At 39.4% G+C, this 22379-nt stretch overlaps 1 protein-coding gene across 5 annotated transcripts in view; it reads left to right on the forward strand.

Annotated features, from left to right (window-relative positions):
• The window catches only part of rbfox1 (RNA binding fox-1 homolog 1), a gene marked incomplete at its 3' end in the record, with an annotated part of 266295 nt that overhangs the window by 12900 nt on the left and 231016 nt on the right, over positions 1-22379 (forward strand). For 2 of the 5 annotated variants that reach the window (XM_079894973.1, XM_079894966.1), the window contains exon 1: positions 10653-10781. The exons of 1 other annotated variant lie outside the window; for it this stretch is intronic. In XM_079894973.1, the coding sequence (XP_079751099.1) occupies positions 10737-10781 (45 nt within the window). In that variant the 5' untranslated portion in view covers positions 10653-10736. Of the gene's footprint in view, positions 1-10584; positions 10782-10871; positions 10947-22379 lie in introns of those variants that run through there. 2 more of the 5 variants (XM_079894972.1, XM_079894976.1) reach the window with 2 other exon arrangements.

Below are 22379 nucleotides of genomic sequence, written 5' to 3' on the forward strand. Positions count from 1 at the left end.
TGGGGCAGGGAGGAAGCAGAGGATCTAGAGAAACACATTTCCCCTTCGCCTGCTGCTTTAAATGCTATTAATTTCATTCCTTGGATGAGTGAGCCGGGGCCCTTTTCATGGCGGACGAAAAATAAATGTAATATTCATCTTTTGATTGACTTTTCCTCATATTTGATATGGTTAAAATGTCATGATCGTTTTTTTTTTTTATTGTGTCTGAATGTTACACTCAGATATGGGTACAAGGCATACACAATTGTTACAGAGAGTTTGTTTTCTTTGGTATGTAAATAGGGCCTTGAAATTATGCAGCGTTCATATGTTTCCTGTACTGTGACGTTATTAGGTATAATCTGTAGCAGATTGGGATTTCCACACTTGTTTTTGTGCTTACAAGGTGTTTATTGTGTTCTCGGCCATTGGAGAATGTCGGTGAGACAAAAGGAACTACCGGAGATTTTGTTGACTCGAGTTCAGATGGTTTGTGCGGTGTGAGAGGTGAGCAGCAGGATACCGTGTGAGCCAGAAGGCAGAGCTGGCGTCAGGTTCCTGCTGTCATTTCCAGCTGCCTGCAATAGCCTCATCAGTGACATCACTTCTCCATCGCTAGCACACCAGCTCAATCACGCTCTCATCAGTATTCCACCCGTAAGAGGATTTCTCCCGCTCCTTTCTTTTCTCTCACGACAAAGATCCATTGCCCGCTCGTGCCACCTAAACACTCAACCCCTTAAACTCCCTCCGATTTGCCTTTGATGCCAATAATTTGCTTGATATGGTCAAACCGTGGCACGTTTGGGGAATATTGACAGAGGATGAGAGAGAGAGCAAGATAAAGACTTGTTTCGAGCATAAATGGAGCGTTCCTTCGCTGTGCTCCAAGCAGACTTCTTTGGTCTTATCAGGGTCCCGCAGGCACACCTGATAACTCTGAAGGGCAGAGGGATCTTTTGGGGCTCACTAGCTGGACCTCTGTGGTAATTGTGTCCAGTGAGGACTGATGTCCAATCTGTCCATTGCAATTTAAGTATTTACGGAGGCCTAGTCAGCGAGGCAATTTGGTTTCTAGCCGCAGTATTGGCCATAGTAGTCGGGTCATTGCGCATCAGTCCAGACTTGGACAGAGGGAAGGGGTTTTGTTGCGACGGCTCTGTAATGCGGAATAAATAGAGGAGAGTGACCTTGATCATAGTGAATAAGAGCATGTTGACTGGTGAAGAAAGCAACAAATAAACATGCCGGTGTAAACGCCTTGTGACAAAAGGGGTCACTCACCTAATTGGTTTTGCTCTTGGTGGAGCAAATGTATGCAAGCTGTTTTTGCAGGGTTTATGCATTTTTGGGAAATTTAAAACAGCAAAACGCTGTTCTGTATATTCCACGGCTAATGTGGGCTACATTTATCCCTGCTGTAAACTTAAAGCATATTTTGAAATAATGAGATTCATTGATTAGAGGTATCTTTTGGTAAACTAAATTTTGCGTTATGATTATATTCAATCAGTCATGTTGAGTCTCTTACTTGGTGCAATTTTCCTCCATTACTGTCATCTTTATAGACAAGAGTATGATAATACATGCTTTTTTGAACAGCTAATGCAAGAACCTATTGCATACAAAATGTGTATTGCATTTATGTCACTTTGTCTTCCAGCACCTTGGGACGCATCTTTCTCAATGGCCAATCAAGAGCAGTTGTCTGTCATCTTGGCTGTAGAGAAAAGCTGATACCCGCTTGTGGAATTGTACTGTCACTGGATGGATTGATTCATTCTTCAGTGTGCAGGGACCACTAACAACTACTTGTCTCCCTCTGATTATATCTTAGCCTATAGATTATTGAGTCACAAACTCTAGGCACTGACCTTGGCCAAGTATTAATGTTTCTCAGTCCTGTACCTCCTTTCTGTAAACCGAGGATTTGGTGTTCTAAGATAGCAATTCTCAACCTGTGACCAAAAAATGGTGTCAGGTGTGTTTTGTCACTGGACAGCTGTGGGAAAATGCAAATAGTAAAATGCAACTGAACATATTAATCGTGCATAGTTAGTAGAGATGCATTATACCATCAGCCAACAGTAGACATTTTTATAATTTTTAAATGTATTTGTATTGGATATATAATTGTTCATGTTCATGTTCATTTTATTTTATTTTATTTTATTATTACAGATGGAATTTCTTTTTACATCAGTGCATCCCTAAGATTTTGCCAAATTTCTGTACAACAGGCTTGAGTGGAGTTGAACGCAGGTAAGTAGTTTTATATATGAAAAAAATGTGATTTTCCTCAATAACAGTCCAACAAGGACACAAAAGGCATATTCATTGCACTCCAGCATTATGTTGCTTTGTTTTGAGTTTTCTTCATTAACATTCTTGCATCGAAACCCTCTATTCCGGCATTAGTCACTCGTCTCGCAGATTGCCGCAAACTAACTGGCAGATGGTAGCTTTGTGATGGGGGCATTGTCATTATGTTAAGAGGGTTGATCTTGATCGAGTAAACCATTCGAAGGCTCGTGGAGGAGCTCAGCTGTGTGCAGTGAGGGTTTCATTTTGTCTGGGTGAAAAATCTGAGTTTATCTCTTATTCTTTGGTCAGCATATCTAGACCCCAACCAATTGCATTGTGCTTGTCACATGACTGACATACACAGTGTGACAGCCCCGAGCTAGGTGAAGGCATGCAATTTCTACTCTGAATTCATACTGGCATTCTCCATTTTCTCAGCATAAAAGCCAGACAATGCTGGTGGATATTCATTTGATGTATCCCTGGTGAAAAAAAAAGAAAAATGAAAAAAATATGCACTTTTGTGTGAACGTCTCATGCTCTCACAGCACTTGGGGAGAAGTAAAATGGGTTTCGTCTTTCGAGTAGTTCACGGTGATGGGAAATTTACAGTACTGCAGTTGGTTGCATCTTCCCTGCTTTGGAATTGCATCAGTTAAGTCTGAACTCTTGAGCGGTGCAGAATGAATGTGCTCAGGTCATACTCTCTGCCCTATTCTTCACATGTAAATGTGTCTGAACGTGCTCCGACAGCCCGTGTGACTGCCTCTTGTCTGAAATTACCTTGACCTGCTGCACTTTCCAAATGAGAAATCCGTTACAAAGGAAAAAATATGTTTGCAAAACACCAGAGGCTACATGACTAAAAATACAACTAGTCTCCTAGGTGACTAAGCAAAGTTTTTACTGTCTCAAAGACATAAGCCTTTGACTTTGATTTTTCAAAGGACTTCCTATTCAATAGCACCGTGTCAAAATAAATATTGAGCTTATATATTTTGTAGCGTCTTCGCCCCTGCCTTATTTTGGCGGAGCGATCTGGATGATAATATTTTTAGGTTGTTGTTGTTGTTGTTGTTTTTGTTTATTGTCTTTTTTCCCAAGTATGGCAGTAACCATGGAAACATGCAATTAAATGAGGGTAGGAAACAGCAGCCAGGCCTGTATATGCTCTGAGCCAGTGTAGCCTGCATGTGTGTTCACTGGATAGAATCCTTTCACGCTCCATCTCACCCAGTAATGCGCTTTATGAATTTTGAAGCAAACATTTAGCAGTGCATTTTTTCCCCTTCTTATTTTCCCTTCTTTTCGGTGGCGCACGCACAGCACAGCATGTTTCCGACGACAAAGGTTATTATGTGGCTGCTGCCGCACTATTAAAGAGGAAAGTCATATCAATGGAGTGAATGAGAGTGGATCGGAGGGGAGCCGGTTAAATATTTCATGAAGGTTGTTTATCATGGTGTATGTATTACAGACTATACATAATTTAAGAAAGTAATATTGTGTCCCCCTACTTTGCTATTACTAACTCTCATATTTTAATGTCGTTGGGGATGGGGAGTGCGTTGTGGCATCCTAAAGTTCCCACTTCTCTCTTCCTGTCTCTCTAAAGCACAGCTCAGAGTTTCAATTGACTTAACTTCCCAATACAAGTTATCAGAGAGAGGCCAGACCATTCTATCAAGCGCAGTAAACGATGTAGATGATAATGAGAGCTCTGCGTGGGTGAATCGTAATCAGGGATTGATCAGGGCAGGATGTGGTGAGGACGGCTTTGGTGCAGCAGCATGCTGTTGTTTGGCTGGTTAGCCTGTTAGCAGCTGCTAATCACTAGATGATGTTGTTGTGCAAAATCCTATCTATCATCCCCACAGCCATTCCATTGGCTGAGACATTTTTTACGTGTAGGCTTACTCTATTCTGTGCCGATTAGAAAATTGTTTTAGGGTGTGTCATAAAATATGTCTTTTGAATGACATATCTCATTAAAAGCTAAACATGGTGAAATGAAACATTTCCCTTTCTTTGTGATTTCAGTTAGCCTTTGGTTAGCAAGCTAACAGCTTTGCCTACTAGCTTAGCATAACTGTTTAAAATAAACTTTTTTGATTAGCAAGACATCAAGATAATGACATGTTTTTCATCAGGCAACTAGCTTAGCATTGTGCTAATTGGTTAAGAAAATCATTTGAAACAAGATTATGATATCACAAAAATGCCCTGATAACACACTAATATGTGGAGACGTATATATATATATTTAGATATATTTTGTCCATTTCTTGTCCATTTCTTGTACTCACTGCTTAGTTCACTGCATTGTTGCAGAAATAACTAACTCACAACCCGGATCTACAGTAATTTTCTCACACATCCATCATTCAAACAGTGTTGGTTAAACAATATAGCATTGTCGTCAAACGTGTTACACAGGTGCTGGAGTAATAGCTTCTGCTAATGAAAAGATTTGAGATCGATTCATGTGAGATTATTGCTGTAAAAACAAACCTGCCATCTGAGGAAAACTTCACTATTTTGTTCTTCTCACCAAATAACGACAGAATTTGCTAATATAGTTGGCTAATAATGCTTTTGGGAAACGCACCTCAAGTAGGGAAGTGTTTGAGACTGTTTGTGTCATTGGTCATATGGCATTTATGGCTCAACCGATTGGTTAAGAAAATTCTGTGGTTCCAAGATGGCACTTTTCAGATTGACTGCTTCCATTGAGATTATTAGGAATGCTAACGGATAGCAGAAGCCTTCAGTACTAAATGATCTGGTGCCTGGCCCACATCCGCCCACTGCTGACACACATTCTCGTTTTCTTTTTCTCCTTCTCTCATTTTCTGTGCCGTTGCCTGTTGAGACCTCAAGACATCATTTGCTCACATTGAAGAAAACACAAAAGCCCATTCTCTTCATCAGTCTCCATTCCCGTATTGCAGGAGATTTCTTCAGCGAGCTCTAACGAGCCCTCAGCACCCACAACATGGTGGAATAGAGGTCAATGACTCTTGCATCCATCAATATTATGTTCAACATTCTGTCCTGATGCCCAAGGCGTTTTATACACAAATGGAAGAAATATGAATGCTGCTCGAGATAATCACTGTGAAACTCAGGAGTGTGAAGGAGATGGCTGGAATTGTTTTATTGATTTGGCTGTAAAGGTATGAGCAGTGCTGCACCATGTGTTGCCACGTTGATGGATGAGGCTCCGTGGCCCCACTCCAGAATAAAGAACATATCCCTGTTTTAGGGAAAGATGGTGGAATGTGGGACGAAATCGAGATGGCAGCATTCATCATGCTGCCTTTGTCTTACAAAGACAGGCCACCGATTGGTATACCCATCGACAACCCACCCAGTGCACGGAGGAAAGCCCCACTGCATTTCAATCATACTGACAGTGGTTACGGCATGATCCCAAAGGTATTCCTGCGTTTTGGTATCGGCAATCTGCGTATTAACAAAATTACATGGCTGCGAGCGAAACGGCTAAAAAGCAACAACACCATGCTTCTGTCACGGCGCCTCTCGCCTCATTAATTTAAATCATAAAGTATCAGCTCAATTAGATAAGCATTCATCTGCCATAGATTGCAATCTTAATTCTTGCCAAGGCTCCGCCGGTGAGTCACACGGTTTTGAACCTGAGAGTTTGTCGTGGATTAGTAGCAAGATGGAATTTTCGCTCTCACAAGGCAGAGAAGTCACTTCCATTACCCATCTCCCTCAATTAGGCTCTGAGGTAGGGAGCAGCTTGGGGCGTCGAGGCCCTGACCGCCTCTCATGGGGAAAGCAACTGTTAAGAGCTTCAAAGTTGTTCTAAGTAAATAAGATGATGAAACAGTGCGGGCTGAATTGGGGAGGACGGCAGATTTATAAATGAAAGCAATAAACAGAATCTGATGAGATTATCCTAAGATAATAGTCTAGAAGGCTAACTCCGAATCACATTGCTATTCATATTTGAATATATATTGAGTTTCTCAGTGCACGCTAATCTCTCTATTGACTTCTTTTTTTTATTGCACAATGGAAAGCCACAGCCCTTGAACTTTTCCGACAAATACGAGTTATTGTCACCATCAGGCAATTTGGCGATCAAGCGGTGTCTCTTATTTAAAGAAGGAGGAGGTAATTATGGGAATGGAGAATAAATAATTTGTGCAGATTCAACAGCCGCACAGACAATGAAGAGATGAGACAGCCCCCCCCCCCCACCCACCAGGAGCTGCAGAGAGAGAGAAAAATCCTCTTAGCTTATTCCTGGATATACTGTACGTGACCAACAATCTCCTCGACCGCTTTGCCTTGTCATCGCTCAACATGTCAACGTTACAATTATTACTTAACCGATTCGGAGGCCCGAGCACAAAGGTAGAGCTGTTGCGTGTAATAGGAACAAATTAAACAGATGAAAATGAAATCGAAATGTCTCCTTTCAGTTCTCTCTGGCATTGTGCACCCCTCTCATTTAATGCACTCTTATCGCATGGGCATGAAGAACAGCATATTCAATAATGACAATTTATAGAGACTGCCGCTGCTTCTGCTACCTACGGCCCAGATTCTATCAGCTTATCGTAAGAGTCGTCCTTGACGCACTACAGTATATGTGCAGCTAACTGGCCTGCGTGCCTTCCGTGAAATACTAAGCCTGTGATAACCACGTACTGGCATCTGTCAATCACTGCACGGGACAAATCAGTCAGAAATCTAATTAAAAAAGATGAGAAAGTGGAAATAAGGGTAACAGATCTACGGCACGCAGATGATTCCAACATTGTTTGTGCTCATAAAAACAAGAACTGAATAATCCCATTAGCGACCTGGTTGGAAGCAAGAGGCGCTGTGGAAACAAATGGCATGTTGCCAATTTTAATTTGTGTAAACGTATAGGGGTGCGCCCGGGGAGACCTGGATGAACGGTAACCCATTACCGATATTGTGTTGGAGACTCATAAATAACCATAAATGTTGCCAAGGAAGAATCTCTAATCCACTGTACGGAACTGTCCATCTCTCTAGCCTCTGTCCTCTCCCTGTCCCCTTGCTCTCATTTGCACCTAAAGTGGGATGCTGTGTGTTAACATGCAGGGCCCTACAAGGTGGCCTATTTTGTAATGTGTTGGGTATTTAATGCATGAGGGAATAGCGTCACGGCTTGAGGAATGGCACCAAAAAAAAAGAAAAAAAAAAGAGTGGGGCTCTATGGTGTCTCTTAGATGAAAGGATTAAAGTCTGCTTGTTACATTTTATTTCAGTCAAGCACCAGTTCACTGGAGGTCTAAAAATGATTTTTATTTTTTTTATTTGAATGCTAGACTCCCCAAACATGATGAGTTTTGCTTGAAGGACGGCTGTCAGCTAATAAACATCCCAGGGCTATTAGTTCATAATTTTGGCACTTGGGGGATAAACGTTCAGATGACTGTGCTCATGATGAAATGATAAAAGTCTGCATGCATAAAAACACTCTAATAAACATTGTGAAGCGCTAAGAAATTGGAATGTCAGGGCAGGATGGAATACATATTAAACATCATGTCTCACGGCACTTCAAAGCAGCAGGGATGTAGTTACATAGAGGTCACCTATGACAAGTCCTTTAGTCTCCCTGCCTGATGCAGCTCTGTGGGGGCTGCTGCTAACCCAATTTATGTAGACTGTCACCGGGATTTTGCAGCGGTGACTGCTATCACACTGATCTACACTAGCCTCCTGCTGCTCACCAGGAAAAAAAAGGGAGATATTTTCTTGTCATGTGGTTGTCAGATGTCACAGTTGCCAAGGACCTTGCAGTCGACTAATGCCTTTCAAGTTCTCGACCTCATGCCAAGGATGGGGTAAGTCCAGGAGAGGCCTCATGCTAAACTTATCAGCAGTGACTGCTAAGAGGCATGAGACTGACTACTGTGATTGCATTTCATATCAAAGGCAGGGCGCAGTTTGATCGGGCTACTTAATACAACAGGGTTAATACGGGGGAATTCACGTGCTATCCGACAGCAATATATATCTGTCAGATCTGTAAGAGGATTAAAAAAAAGATGGTTAAGGGGATAATGATACAGATATGGATGTGAAAGTGGGCTTATTGTTTTTACTCAATTTCACTCAAAGTAAAGTAGTAGAGAGCGGGGAGTGTTGGAACACTTTGTTTCAACATCATTGTAAGGGAAATATAATAATAACAAATATATTCCACAACTAGTAGTAGTAGTAGTAGTAGTAGTAGTAGTAGTAGTAGTATACTTTATTGTCCTTGAAAGGAAATTTGTTGTGGACTACATGTTGCTGCATGGACATATAAAAGACAGTTTAGACTTTACAATGATCAGGATAAACACGTATTCAACATACGTACAGATACAGGTACAAAGGAATTCTTATACCGGTTTAGTTTGCACATTGGGACTCTGTATCTTGTACCAGAAGGGAAGCAGTTCATAGTGTGAATACAAGAAATGAGTTTGGTCCCACACAATTTTCTGTACCTGATTAAGAATGCAGTTCTCATATAAGTATTGAAGATTAAGATTGAAAATGGATGGACAAGAAGAATATTTTAATGCTGTCAACACCAGGTGTACTAATTTAGATTTAAGCTGTGCAGTTATGTTCCCAAACCATACCGTAACACCATACCAGACTGTCCATGAACTGTGTAAATTAATGTCGAGCAGGCCTACAAATCCCACTTTTTGGGTTGTAACAGCAATTAGGCATTATAAATTGTATGCATGCACTTTGGTAAGCAAATTTACTTCAAAACAATTATTATTTGAATTATTAACGGGTTAGTTCACCCAAAAATTAAAATTCTGTGATTAATTACACTCATGTTGTTCCAAACCTGTAAGACCTTTGTTCATCTTTGGAACACAAATGTGACCCTGGATCACAAAACCAGTCACAAGTAGCACGGGTATATTTGTGGCAATAGCCAACAATACATTGTATGGGACAAAATTATCGATTTTTCTTTTATGACAAAAGTCATTTGGATATTAAGTAAAGATCATGTTCCATGAAGATATTTTGTACATTTCCTACCATAAATATATAAAACATTTATTTTTGTGAGTGAATACAGCACAATTGCAAACATAAATGGACAACTTTAAAGGCAATGTTCTCAATGTTTAATTTTTTTTGCACCCTCAGATTCCAGATTCAAATAGCTGTATCTCAGCGAAATATTGTCCTATCCTAACAAACCATACATCAGTGGTTCTCAATTCCAGTCCTCGTGACCCACTGCTCTGCACATTTTGTATGTCCCCCTTATTTAACACACCTGAACCAGATCATCAGCTCATTAGGAGATACTCCATGAACTGAAATGAGTGTGTCAGATAAGAGAGACATACAAAATGTGCAGAGCAGTGGGTCACGAGGACTGGAATTGAGAACCACTGCCATACATCAATGGAAAGCTTATTTATTCAGCTTTCAGGTGATGCATAACTCTTCAATTTCAAACATTTCTTTGACCCCCCCATTTGTGACCCCCCATGGACTGCAACAAACATTACCACTTTCAAGGCCTAGAAAGGTAGTAAAGAGTCAAGGCATCATTAAAATAGTCATTTCATAAAAAAATATCTTAATTTGTGTTCCGAAAATGAAGAAGGTCTTATGAGTTTGGAACGACATGAGGGTGAGTAATTAATGACAGACATTTTATTTTTGGGTGTACTTACCCTTAAAGAAAACAATTAAATAAAATTGTATAATTTGTATATAGGCTATACTAAATAATACTAAAATAATTGTTTATCAGTTTTAATGTTTTTTTTTTTCTTTTAAGTTTAAGCTTTTATTTCAAATAGATTAATACAAGTGCACACAATTGGAAAATACGCCTATACCTATTTTATCAGATGTGACATTTTTTAAATGTATTTATTTATTAATTTCAGCATCTGGTGTCATCTCAGGGGTGATGGTATGTGGCAGTTATTTCAGTTCCATCGCTCGTTTCTAATGGTTTTGCAAGAATAAATACAGAATGGATCTTATTTAAGATGAACTGAATGCATTCATATATTTAGGTTGTAAAAGAAACTGGTATCTATACAGAACATAACTTTCAGCCCGAATGCATAGCTCAGCATTTGCCACTTAACTAGATCGACTTGTGGTGCAGAAAAGCTGTAGGATTCCGTGCATCACTTTCGAGTTGTTTACACTAAACCCCTGAGCCAAAGTCAGGCTCAATGGTGTGAACTTGAGAAGGATCACAAGGATGACTGTGGCACAGGCGCGTGGAGTGACAGATGCAGTCATTTACATGGCACCACGTGGATACGGTCCACTGACTACCACTCGCGCGCTCTCCGTTGCCCGTTCTGCCTCTCTCCGCGCGCAATCGGTTTACCTCCACTGAGAAAACAGGAGGCACTTTTCCTTTGCGTTTTCGCTGCCCGACCACAATGAAATCTTGGCAGCTAATTGCAGTCGTGGGAGATGCCCTTCAGGTAAGACACATGAGCGGTGGGGAGAAAGGAAAATGAGCACGTTGGTTAGAGGAGGAATTTGAACGCGAAATCGTGGGATGTTTTCAGTGTGCCGCCGTTAAACCTTCAGCCGACACGTTTTTCTTCTCGTTCGACTCTCGCTTGAGCCTTATTGCAACATCAAAGGTTAGTGGTGACATCTCAACAGCTTGGCTTGTATTCTTGCATCTTGATGCACGCCTGAGGTTTGTGGCGTTGAGGGACATTTCTCAGGGACTTGAGAGAGAGACCGGTGCTTTCTGCATGGCATGTGTTTTGGGTTCAGGCATGCTCTCAGGGATCTCTTGAGTTAAGGAATGGTCCATATCTCATGCTCTCTCTTTAATGGTCGATGCCAGTACACTGATACCATTTCTAAAGGACTTTGTGGTCGTTAAGATGTGGTTTACCTAGCTTGCAAAGTTACGCTTTTATCTGCTTGATTAAACAGGCTTGAGATCATTGGGATTTAAATGTTACAGCGTTAGTTCTCTGCGTTATTTCCAAGGACTTTGCTGGTTCACCTGCGACTGGAAAGTTCATCTTCTCACACTGAAATCAATAAATGCATCTGTGCGCTTGACAGTGGGAGTCAGGAAGAAAACTGTGCATTGCAAACATACTTGATGTTGAAATCTGAAATAGGGTTACAAAGAAGATGACAAACAATAATGCCTTTCAGATTGTCACTTGGAGACAGACTGATAACTGCTTTCTCACTGCCTTATGCTGAGGGAATAGAGTAGTCTTTCGTGGACGGTAGACACAAACTGACTGCTTTGAGCACAGAACTTCTCATATGTAGACCTCATTTCATATAGAGAATAAAAAGCTTGAGAAATGTACCCTGCACCCTCTTATACAATCTAGTAGTATGCAGTGTACTAGCCGTTTGTGGTGTGGTGTGTTCTGTTGTTTTTAATTTGAAATGTGATTATTATTATTATTATTTAATATAATACAGCATTTTTCCAGATTATCATTACAGTTACTTCAGCTGAGTTATGATGGCAGGTGTGATTTACACAGGTATTTGTGGACACACAGACCCTGGGTTCTGTTTTATGAGAGCGATCGTAACTTCCAGTTTAATCAGGCTCTGGTTTATTTGAAGCATCCTGGAGAACAGGTCTTAACCTTTCCCAGGTTAACAGCAGAGCCACTTTCACTTGAGTGGTTTACTCTGAGTCTGACTAATTCCACTGTCACTAATGTATGGTCAGAGATTTTGACTCTAAAATAGTGCACTATCTTGCACCATGTTGAGTTGTACAGTGACAGTGGAATGCAGCTAAGCCACTCTTGATCTGTGTTTATGTCCTGCATTTGTTTAAACGAGCCACATCTGACTACTAACATAAAGCGTTGTGATATATATGACAGTTATAATGTCTTAAATCGCCTGAAACCAGGCTTTTTTTTGCTCAATACACAACATTTCTGTGTGGCAGAGGAGGGATTTTGTGTTTAACTAACACTAATAGTGTAATAAGGTAATTAAGAATATGCTATTTTCATTTGTTAGCCGTATAGGCACAAGAGCACAAGAACCTACAATTTTGATTCGTAATTGTAATGCTTAATGGCCAGCTTCAATAAAGGAGTGCTCCCTGCACCCTGCTTAGTATATGGCAAAAGACCAATTTTCATTCTGGAGTCAATGGTTAAAATCGTGGTTTCCCACAGAGGAATATTATGCACAGAAAACAACAGCTGAGCCCGTATAAGGTCCTACACAATGCCGATGTTTTTCATTTTACTACAAATGGAGACTGAATCACTGTGGCTATGACACAGTGCCAACAAATGGAAGAAAATGTGCCAAGATCCATGGCACAACAATATGTCAAAACGCTCTGTATGATTTCTCCATGTCTCAGATGATTTGTGGTGTTATTTTCCACACCAAATGAATTTGGCACTAATAGATGAACTTTTAAACACCTTCCTGGAAAACTCTGTTACACTCTCAATGTTTTGAACAGGGAAAATAGGTTCTGATTGGCAGTATTCGTTTTGTGTGATTTTTGTGGGGGGATTTTTGTGTTTATTTTCTGCGTTTATATGCGATACAGTACTGTATGTCTGCTTCATAGCATATAGAAACAAGCTTTGTGACATTCTGGTGAAGGAATGGTTTCTGAATAAAAAGCAGAGCTTAAGTTTCAAAATCCATTTCCTTCAAATATAGTCTACTTTGACTTGTAATGTCAGATAGTTTTCTAGCTGCTACCAGAGGAAGGACATTATAGAGCAGTGCAAATTATAAGGCCTGATTAAAAGCTGTCAGTCAAATTCTTACCTGCCCAATCAGAACACTTGGCTCTTTTTGCCCTGACAGTATTGAAATCATGAGAAGGAAATGATTTGTATGATTTTGTCTTTATAAAGCGTGATATGGCTCTTTTACCTGCCAATGTTTCTTAAATATTCTGAATCCTCTTCCTTTTTATTTTCATCAGACTGTGATATAATGGATTATTAGTCCTTAAGGTATAAAGCTCCTGAAGAAGCAGTACCTTATGTCTCAAATGCGTTGTTTGGTTGTGTTATGAATGTAGGTAATGACACTTGTTTTTCTTTTTTTGTAGACTAAGAACTTTGAGATTGTAGTGTTTTTTTTTTTTTTTAAATGGTAAATGATACATTTTTAAATAATTAGAAATTCATGCACATTATGCATTAAAATAACATAACTGTAACTGGCCTGCCTGTTCAATTTATTGAGCAAATTTGGTACCAGTCATTTGATTTTGTTTCACAATGCTAAATTTAAATGGGCCGTGGAGAAATATGGAAGATTATATGAAACAATAGGATGTTATGTGGAGGAAAGACATGGGTTAATCCTGCAAAGGGGGAAGCTCATACATGAAAAAAAAAAAAAAAAAAAAATTAATTGACCTTTTAATTTTGATACTTTAGTCACATTTTTATTCTTTATGCTCACAGTAATTTCCAGAGAGAACATGACAGATAAGTTTTGCATTGACAGTGACGTTTGTCATTGACTTCCACACAAAGCTGTTTAACCCTCTCTATTATTCCATAAAGGTTTTTAAAGCAGTCTGTTTGAGAATGCAGTCTAGACACAGCCTTGGTCAAATTTGGTCTTTTCTATCAGTGCATGATAGAGATTTAAAAGCACAGACATGTGATGAATCTCATTAATGTGATGTACCAACCAAGAAGCCTAGTGCTAGGCGATAAGCAAGTGATTTATTGTGTAATCCCAGAGGGCGAACTGTAACTGCAGTTTCAAGAAGAAAGTATCCATGTTGGTTGTTTGTTGTCCTGGGTTATTAAGGGTTTCCAGTGCAATCGATACTGCTGCTTGTAGAAGGTCTGTGAATGAAGAAGACTGACAGAATAGCTGCTTAATAGCCTCAGGGAGGGAGATGCTTATTGGCCTGGAGAAGAAACCAGTTTATTGGAATGTAATGGTGTATGTTGGCCCTTGTGGCAATGAATTTCAGGATAATCTGTTTTTAATCCCAACTCTGTTTGCATTGATAAACACGCATTTGCAAATCTTAATTGGCCGTGGATTGTAGCGCTCAAAGTCATTAGCATTTAGCACCTGCATCATCCTCTCAAGAAAGCACCCCCAGCACATAGTATCTCAGTTGTAGATCTCATGCTGGCACAGTTATTTGTGTTGACATTTTTAATGTAATTGAAATTATGTTCACGGTGGGCAGAGTTCAATCTCTATCTCTATATCGTCAAATCATTAAGAGAGGATAAAGGGATGAAGATGTGGTGACACCTTTCAGTGTTAAACGAAATCATAGATGGCCAAACAAAACAGTGATTTAATTAGACCTAAGTGGAATTTGCCTGGTGTTGTGCAAGATTATATCTCCTCTGCAGAATTCAATCCCCTTTGGACCATTTGTAATGGCCGTTCATTTTTTTTAGCACAAAAAAATCCTTTCTGGTCATCCTTTTGTTGCACTGGTGGTACAAATGGTACAAATAAAACTATGCAATGTTATTTGATTTCGATTTCTGAACTTTGTTCAGTTGTGTTTATTTGTGCTGCTATTGTTAATTTTCTTATTTGTTCTTATTGTATTACTGACTGTATTTAATAATGTTTGCAATTTATATTAGTTAGTAGTTCTTTTGGCGGTTGATTTTTGTTCATGGTATTCAGCTGCAACAGAATGTTTTGCAAAAAGACACAAAATAAATATGTTTGATATCTAGCTAAATGTTTGACCATTTTGGAATCGCCCTAATTACACTCTTCTTACTGAAATATTTTTCAGTATAAGTACAATAAGTACAATGTTAATACCCCCCCCCCCCCCCCCAAAAAAAAGGTTTTAAGTCAGTTATTTATATCTTTTGCTGTAGTGTGTCAGTAGGAAATATCAGTTTACATTTCCAAACATTCTTTTTGCCATTAATTGTAATAATCCAGTGAGATTTGTGTATGCACAAGGAGTCTGACAACAGCCGGTATGATCTGATCTCACCATCATCGAGTCCGTCTGTGATTACATGAAGAAACAGAAAAAACTGAGACAGACTAAATCCAGAAGAACTGCGGGAACGTCTCCGAGATGCTTGAAGAAACCTTCCTGCAAAGCTACCTGAAAATATTATTATTTATATTAATATGCCTAAGGCTTTTGCACAGTACTGTATAGCTTACCTACACTCTTCTAACTGAAATATTTTGACATTTAACATTTTGAGATTACATTTCAATTTTAATTTTAAACATTAAACGTTGTAATTACGTGTAAGTGCAAATGTGTAGTGTATAAGTTAAGCTTTCAGGTTAATTTCGGTATTTGTTTGCTATACTGGTGAGCTATCTAAAACAGACATTAATGGTCTTTTTTTAACATATTTCAAATTACATATCGCTATGCGATTTTGTAGGAATTGTAAACATCCACTAAAGAGAGAGTACTCACTAAAAGTTATTTGAGCAAGTAATATTTAACAACTACATGTACTTACTATAGAGTTACGGTTAGGGTTTGGTTTAGGGTTAGTTACTTGTAATTATGCAATAATTTACTGTTATTACTATAGTAAGTACATGTATAAGTAACGTGTAAATACGTCACCTTAAAATAAAGTGTTACGCTTTGGTTATATGATATGACATTTTGAAAGATATTAATAGTCACATTGACAAAGTTAAGACATTTTTTTAAATATTATCACAAAATGTATACTATATTATTGCACAGCTCTGTAAAAAAAAGTTTTATATTTAAGAATATCCAGCTAAACTTGCTTACATAAAGGGATATAGACTATATAGCAATTTTCTGCTTGATTTGTTTATATTGTTGCAAAATGTAAACAATACAGCTCTAATCTGCTAAATGTGACTATAAGGTGTGAAGATATTAAGATGTTAATTAAACATTAACACCATCATTTTCTTGTAAAGCTACTCTGAAATAATATATGTTGTGAAAAGCACAATACAAATAAAACTTACTTGACTTGACATAGATATGTGTTTAGGCACCAAATAGAGCTCCCATTTAAAGTTATATCAGTTAGATCCTGCGGGGTGACCAAATCTTGCCTGACACTGGAATGAGTCATCGATAAATGCTTTCATCACTAGCAAAATTTTAATGTTTGACGTGGTATGGTGCACAGATTAGAAATGTGGCTTTTGCAGGTCAATAGCTCAGGAGCAGTTAAGTGAAGAAAAATACGCCACCGCATTGACCTTCAGTCTCCATGTTCATGACATTCGCTGACGGGCATTAGCGGCGCGCTTAATGTCTCCTTTAATTTGTGTTTGTTTGTAAATGATTTAATTGGCTCCTTGTATACGTTTAGGCTTTTGTATTTGAGGAAGGGTTACTAGTCACGTCAGTCTTCATGGACATCAAGATCTCATAGCTGAATGTTGGGCGTTTTGTCCTTAGGTTCTCTGAGGTTGGGGCCTGCTGGTGATGATAACAGTGATAATTCAAAGTGATTTCACACAGCATGGTTTTGTCAGACCAGTCACCAACACCCCGTGGCACGGCTACACGCTCATGTGTCTTAAATCCGCCAGAGGCTTTACCGTGGTGTGTTACACCAAGCCTTACTCATAGGTCAGATGAGTCATTGCTTTACTTTTTCGTTTACACGGCAACGCAATCTGAAGGCTTTTTTGAGAAGCGTGATAACAGATTGAGGCTACTCTACCTCTTATTTTAGACATCAGGGAGATCGCATGAGGTAGGGGCTCTCAATCTTTTTGTATTCAGTGGAAGTACAGTACAATACGTCAGGCTAACTCTGGGCATAGTGCTGAGGCATGTTTTTTTTTTTTTTTTTTTTTACAGTTTTTTACATAATTAGTTCAGACACTTATTCAACATAGAGGACTGCTCAAATTGTGAAATCACCCTGAGCTGTAGCGAACCTTCTCTGAACTCTAGAATCAGCACTCCCTTGGTTCTCATCTACCTGAAAATGTGTTTTTTTTTCCACCTCCTTTTTATTATTTCCTTATTTCTACTCCCTCTCCTTTTTAAATGCTGACTTTTCACATGCGCCGTGCCAATTATTTCATGCTGTCTATGCAGCCTTGCATTCTCTCCTTATCGCAAATGGAAGAAAAGTCTTCAGCTGGTTATCAAAATGCTAATGCGCTTGAAAGGAAACATTAGTCTTCCCCAGTAAAATGTTATTAAATGTGGTCTATTTAATCTTGTAAAAGTACCACTATCTCTTCAGGATTTCCAGATGTTTGCGCTTTGCCCGTACCTTCCGTCTTCATTCTGATGCAGGGGGTGGTGACTCGGGGTGCCTGAGTGAAAATTGGCTGTTGTCTAGGATTTTTTTCCAGATTTTTTGGAATCGATTCCGATTCCTGTTTCTGGAATCGAAAAGAATCGATTCCTCACTGTTATTTTCGATTCTTTTCTTTTTCAATACCAACACCGTGTCTAACATTGTAGCGTCTTACCGTGCCACACAGCAAGAAACTCTCTACACCGGGCGTGACAAAGCGACCGTTGCAAATCCATTTGTCCTTCCTATTAGACGTATTGCGACTTGCGAGTGCTTGGTCATAAATAGAACGAGGCATTTACTTCGGGGATTTGTCATGTCGTGCTTCCTGCATCAGGTGTAGACAGTACAGTGTAAAGACTAGGAATATGTTCACCATATACTGTACATATGCGGTAGATTCTATTTTACATACATACCTAACTACACACACACACACATACACTTATGTATGTGGATAGATCGATTTTTATTTATTTGTGGTACATATATTTCATCCAGTATCATAAAACTATAGCTAAAATTTCTGTTAAATTCTAAAAGCATTTTGTTCAGGAACAGACTCATGCACACTTTACACATACAATCTTTTTAGGCCTTTAGTTTACACAACTTTTTTTTAGGGCCTTTACACATATTCACTTTTTTTAGGCCTTTACACATATAAACTATTTTTACACGCACACCTGCAAATTAACACCATTTTTACGGCGACACAAATAAAGCACGAAAAGAGCTCTTTTCTGTCTGTGTCATTCATACGTAGCAGGTCACGTGCACATAATGTTCGCACCGTCTATGGTTCGCACGCACCCCTACACAGCTCACGCTGCGAATGCAATAAATGTACTGTAGGTCGCGTGCCCACTATAGCATATTAGTAGTCTGAACTTTATTTCTTTACAGGTGACGTGATTGTGTTGACAAATGAATTCGGCCGCAGGCCGCGGTTTGTGTTAAAAAAAAATCTTAAAGAGGAGTCGATTCCCCTTAATGGAATCGATTCCAACCTTTGGAATCGACTCTCAATTCCCAACGCCTCGGAATCCCAGCAATTCCCAGCCCTACTGTTGTCCTCAATCTTTTTAAGTGAAAGCTGTAAAACAGAAGAATCTTTATGTTAAGCAGTTATTTTGAATAGGAAGAAAACCAGTTCAGGGGTTAGCCCGAAGAAAAGGAGGGTGGTTGTAGGGATGTTACTACCATTTTTGCCGGATCGGGTAACGTTATCGGTCAGACGAGGCCGATCCAAATCCGATATTGTGTGTATACTATTCTGTGTTATTGTTAAGCCCCACAAAAGGCACACAAACATTATAAAGCACCATACGTTTTCGTGCACAATATAGTTCCAGGTCTTTCTAGTAGCTATCAAGTCTGTTAGAGAGCTAGCTGCATAACTATGGACTAGGATTAACTCCAAGGTAGCTAAATTGTGTAAAGCAGACAAGGTTTTTTAAGATAATCGAGCAGTAATAATTCCTCCGTAAATAATCTAGCTCTACTGTTGGGTCATCTCTGGTTCTCATTGAAAACCATAGATATCACAAACCTCAAAACGTGAACGTACAGTAAGCCTAGCTTAGACTCATAACACAAACAGCTGACTCACCGAACCAGCTGGTGGTGTTAATTGACGAAACTACAGGGTAACTTAAAAACATGAATAATTACATGATCATACACCCATTGTATTCAAACAAATGTTGAAATTACCTTTGATGGAGTGATGGAATGATCACTGCACAGACGTGTATAACGTTACTGTGAAGGTTGCTTATCTCATCTGCGGTTAGTGCATCCAATCGCACAACAGCTATATCTGGCATGTCGTTTACACCTCAAAACACCAACTTTTGTATAGTAAAACTGGCGACGTCCTGGCTAGATCCTTGATTAGTTTACTGGGTTTCGTTGCTGGAGAACGACGTTCTTGCCCGCCAGCCAGTACTTATGACTTCACGTGCAAAGTATGAATAGCCGGTCTTGTTCTGTCCTATCTATCATATGTTGCTACCTCATTAAACAGCTGTGCTATACATTTAAAAAATGTCTCAATTTTATAGTAGGCTATATATAAAATAATTTATATTTTTGATTTTTGTTATCTTGTTTTTCATGAATGTATTTTACAACAATACAAAGAGCAATGTGTAACGTTTTACCAGATTTAGTGTTACACTTAATTTTTTTCACAAAATGTTCAGATTTTATACAATTATTGTGCAATTTTTCTAGACTAAATTTTACTGCTGAATTATCCACTAATCTAGTTTATAATAGCATTCATGTCAGATTATGATCATATATTTTTTGTTGTTGTTTTTCTTTATAATGAAGTTGTCTGTATTAAGTAGATTGTGTTTAACACACAAAATAGTGATTTTCAGTTCAACACAGAGTTATAGAAATTCTACTTGATACAAAAAAAAAAAAAAAAAACGGCGCTGGTATCGGATCGGTATCGGTCGATACTCAGGATTTTTGGTATCAGTTCAGATCGATTCTGAAAAAATGGTTTCGGTGCATCCCTAGGTGGTTGTGTGTAGGGTGACTAGCGCAAGCAATAAGCAAAGTTGATTTTGTAATATACGGTGTAAAGCTGCATTTTCCTGAGTGCAAAACAAGCACTCCATCTGTCTGTCCATCAGTATTGCTATGACAGCCTGAATAATAATTTGCCTGTGAAGGCAAATCACACTTTTCCCTCCGTTTGCACAGGTATAAATGGTCATAAACAATTGACGTGCCTTTGTTTGCTGTCAAAACAGAGATGAAATTGTTCCTTCCCATTAAAAGTGCATCGAACAATTGCTTTCGCATATTCTCTTAATGACATTAGTTTCTCATCAGCATGCACTGTACAATAAGTCATTTGCAATCACATTTCCCCTCGGAGTTGGGATTTGGCGCTGCACCAAATGAGGGATTGGGCCATGCTGGTAAACGGTGTTAAGATTCTGTCCTGACCTTTGATTAAACCTCTCCTGCGGGCTCTGTCTATGTTGCTGTCAGACAGACGTTTGCAGGATTCACAGGATTATGGGGTATTATGCAGATGCCGTTCCTTAAGACAACATACATTTTCTGTTTAAAAAGCACCAGCGAGACTGGAATTGTTTGCCATTTTTGCCTATGTGATTGACATTGGGGTGGGAGACGTGCCTTGAAGGGTTCAAGCTGTTGTCGCTTGTTGTGATTGGCTCATCCAATTGGCTCATGGATGGCTACAGTAGAATGTATGTCTGTGAGCACTTTGAGGACCAGATGTTGGCGTTACCTGTCATGTTGGAGCTTTTCAGCTGGTACTTAGAGATCACAAATTATATCAGGTGGGTATTAACTCTAATGTGCTCAGCCATTTCTCCATGAAGCCTTACATTTCAGGTCCCACTAGACATCATCCCATCTGTTGAAATTGTGCTGTGTGGATTATTATCCAGCAGTTTGACATGAATCAGGTTTTCCTCTAGTGCTCCTGGTCACATGTTCTGAGTTATTTTTATCATGCTTTATTTTTTTTTTAGCAATATTTTCTCTCTTCACCTCAACTTTATTTTGCGCCTGATACTCAGTGTGTTCCTCCAAACCCCAGTGTGGATGGCTGGTAAAACCCTTTGAGATGAGATTCCTTTTCATCAGAGGTTTTGTGATGTATTCTAAATCTGCTTCTTTGGCTTCATCCTCATCCACGTTGAGCCGCGGAGGTCGTTCCTGAATCTCTTTGGGTTTGGCGTGCATGGTGAGGTTTTGATGTTTATTTTGCCATGGGCGACGAAGGCCTGTGCCAGAACAGAATTGGCAGTGTATCAGCCAGAATGAATGTTATGCAACCTGTGACAACTCAGAGGACTGTGTTGGTGTGAAATATCAATATGCACAATACAACAGCACATAAAACGCCACATGGCAGTGTAAACAGAAACAAACTGTGTCAGGGAGATAGTGAAGATAATCCTGACATCTATGGATGAAAATGGGATTCGCAAAGGTGACTGATCAAGAGAACGCAAAGCTAGACCTCTCCGTTTACATCCAACTTGTGGTACAGTCTGTTCTTTTGGCATCCACGTGGCTGTATATCAGGTTTTATGGTATATTTGTGGTGCTTGTCATCGTTTTACACTCTATGGTCTTTTCTCTGTGAGGGGAAAAATGCTCAGAAAAAGCCATTGATGTGGATTATAATTGTAATGCCCCACAGATTTCTTTTGTTTATTTTATTATGTTAATGAATATCATAATCCTCATGGCGACTGTTCCTGCCTTTTCAGAGAGAATTTCTGATGAACCTTTTTATCTCTAATACACAGCACGTGAGGCTTCATAACAGCCCGTCGAGACACCAGCACTCATTTTCTCTCAGGTGAGCCTTTAATTGCATCTTCTTTACTCAGTGACATATTTCCCATCATGGTGGGCTGCTCTCCTATGCAACTAGGCTCACACTTACTCAATAAGTGGAACGGTGGCAGCTGTCATTGCATGCCTTATTATTACTGAAAAGGACTTTCTAGTCTTTAAAGATCCACTGACTATCAGCCTTGCTTCGATTTTGCAAACATTGCAGATGCTAGACATCCTCTTACAGCCATTTTGGCAGACCATTGGCCCCAGTTTAGGGAATCCTCTTCCAGTTGAGGAAAACTGCTCTTAATCGCCCTCCATAAACTGCCTGGCTGCTGCAAAACAAAAATCAATTTTTTGCTCCAGGATGATTTTGGGGTGTAATGGCGAGCATCTGAAAGCTTACTTTTGGCCATCTGTATGAAAGGTCACCGTCAACGGACTTCTGTCACTTTAATGCGT

The sequence above is a fragment of the Squalius cephalus genome, assembly GCF_949319135.1.
Source record: "Squalius cephalus genome assembly, chromosome: 1".
NCBI lineage: Eukaryota > Metazoa > Chordata > Actinopteri > Cypriniformes > Leuciscidae > Squalius > Squalius cephalus.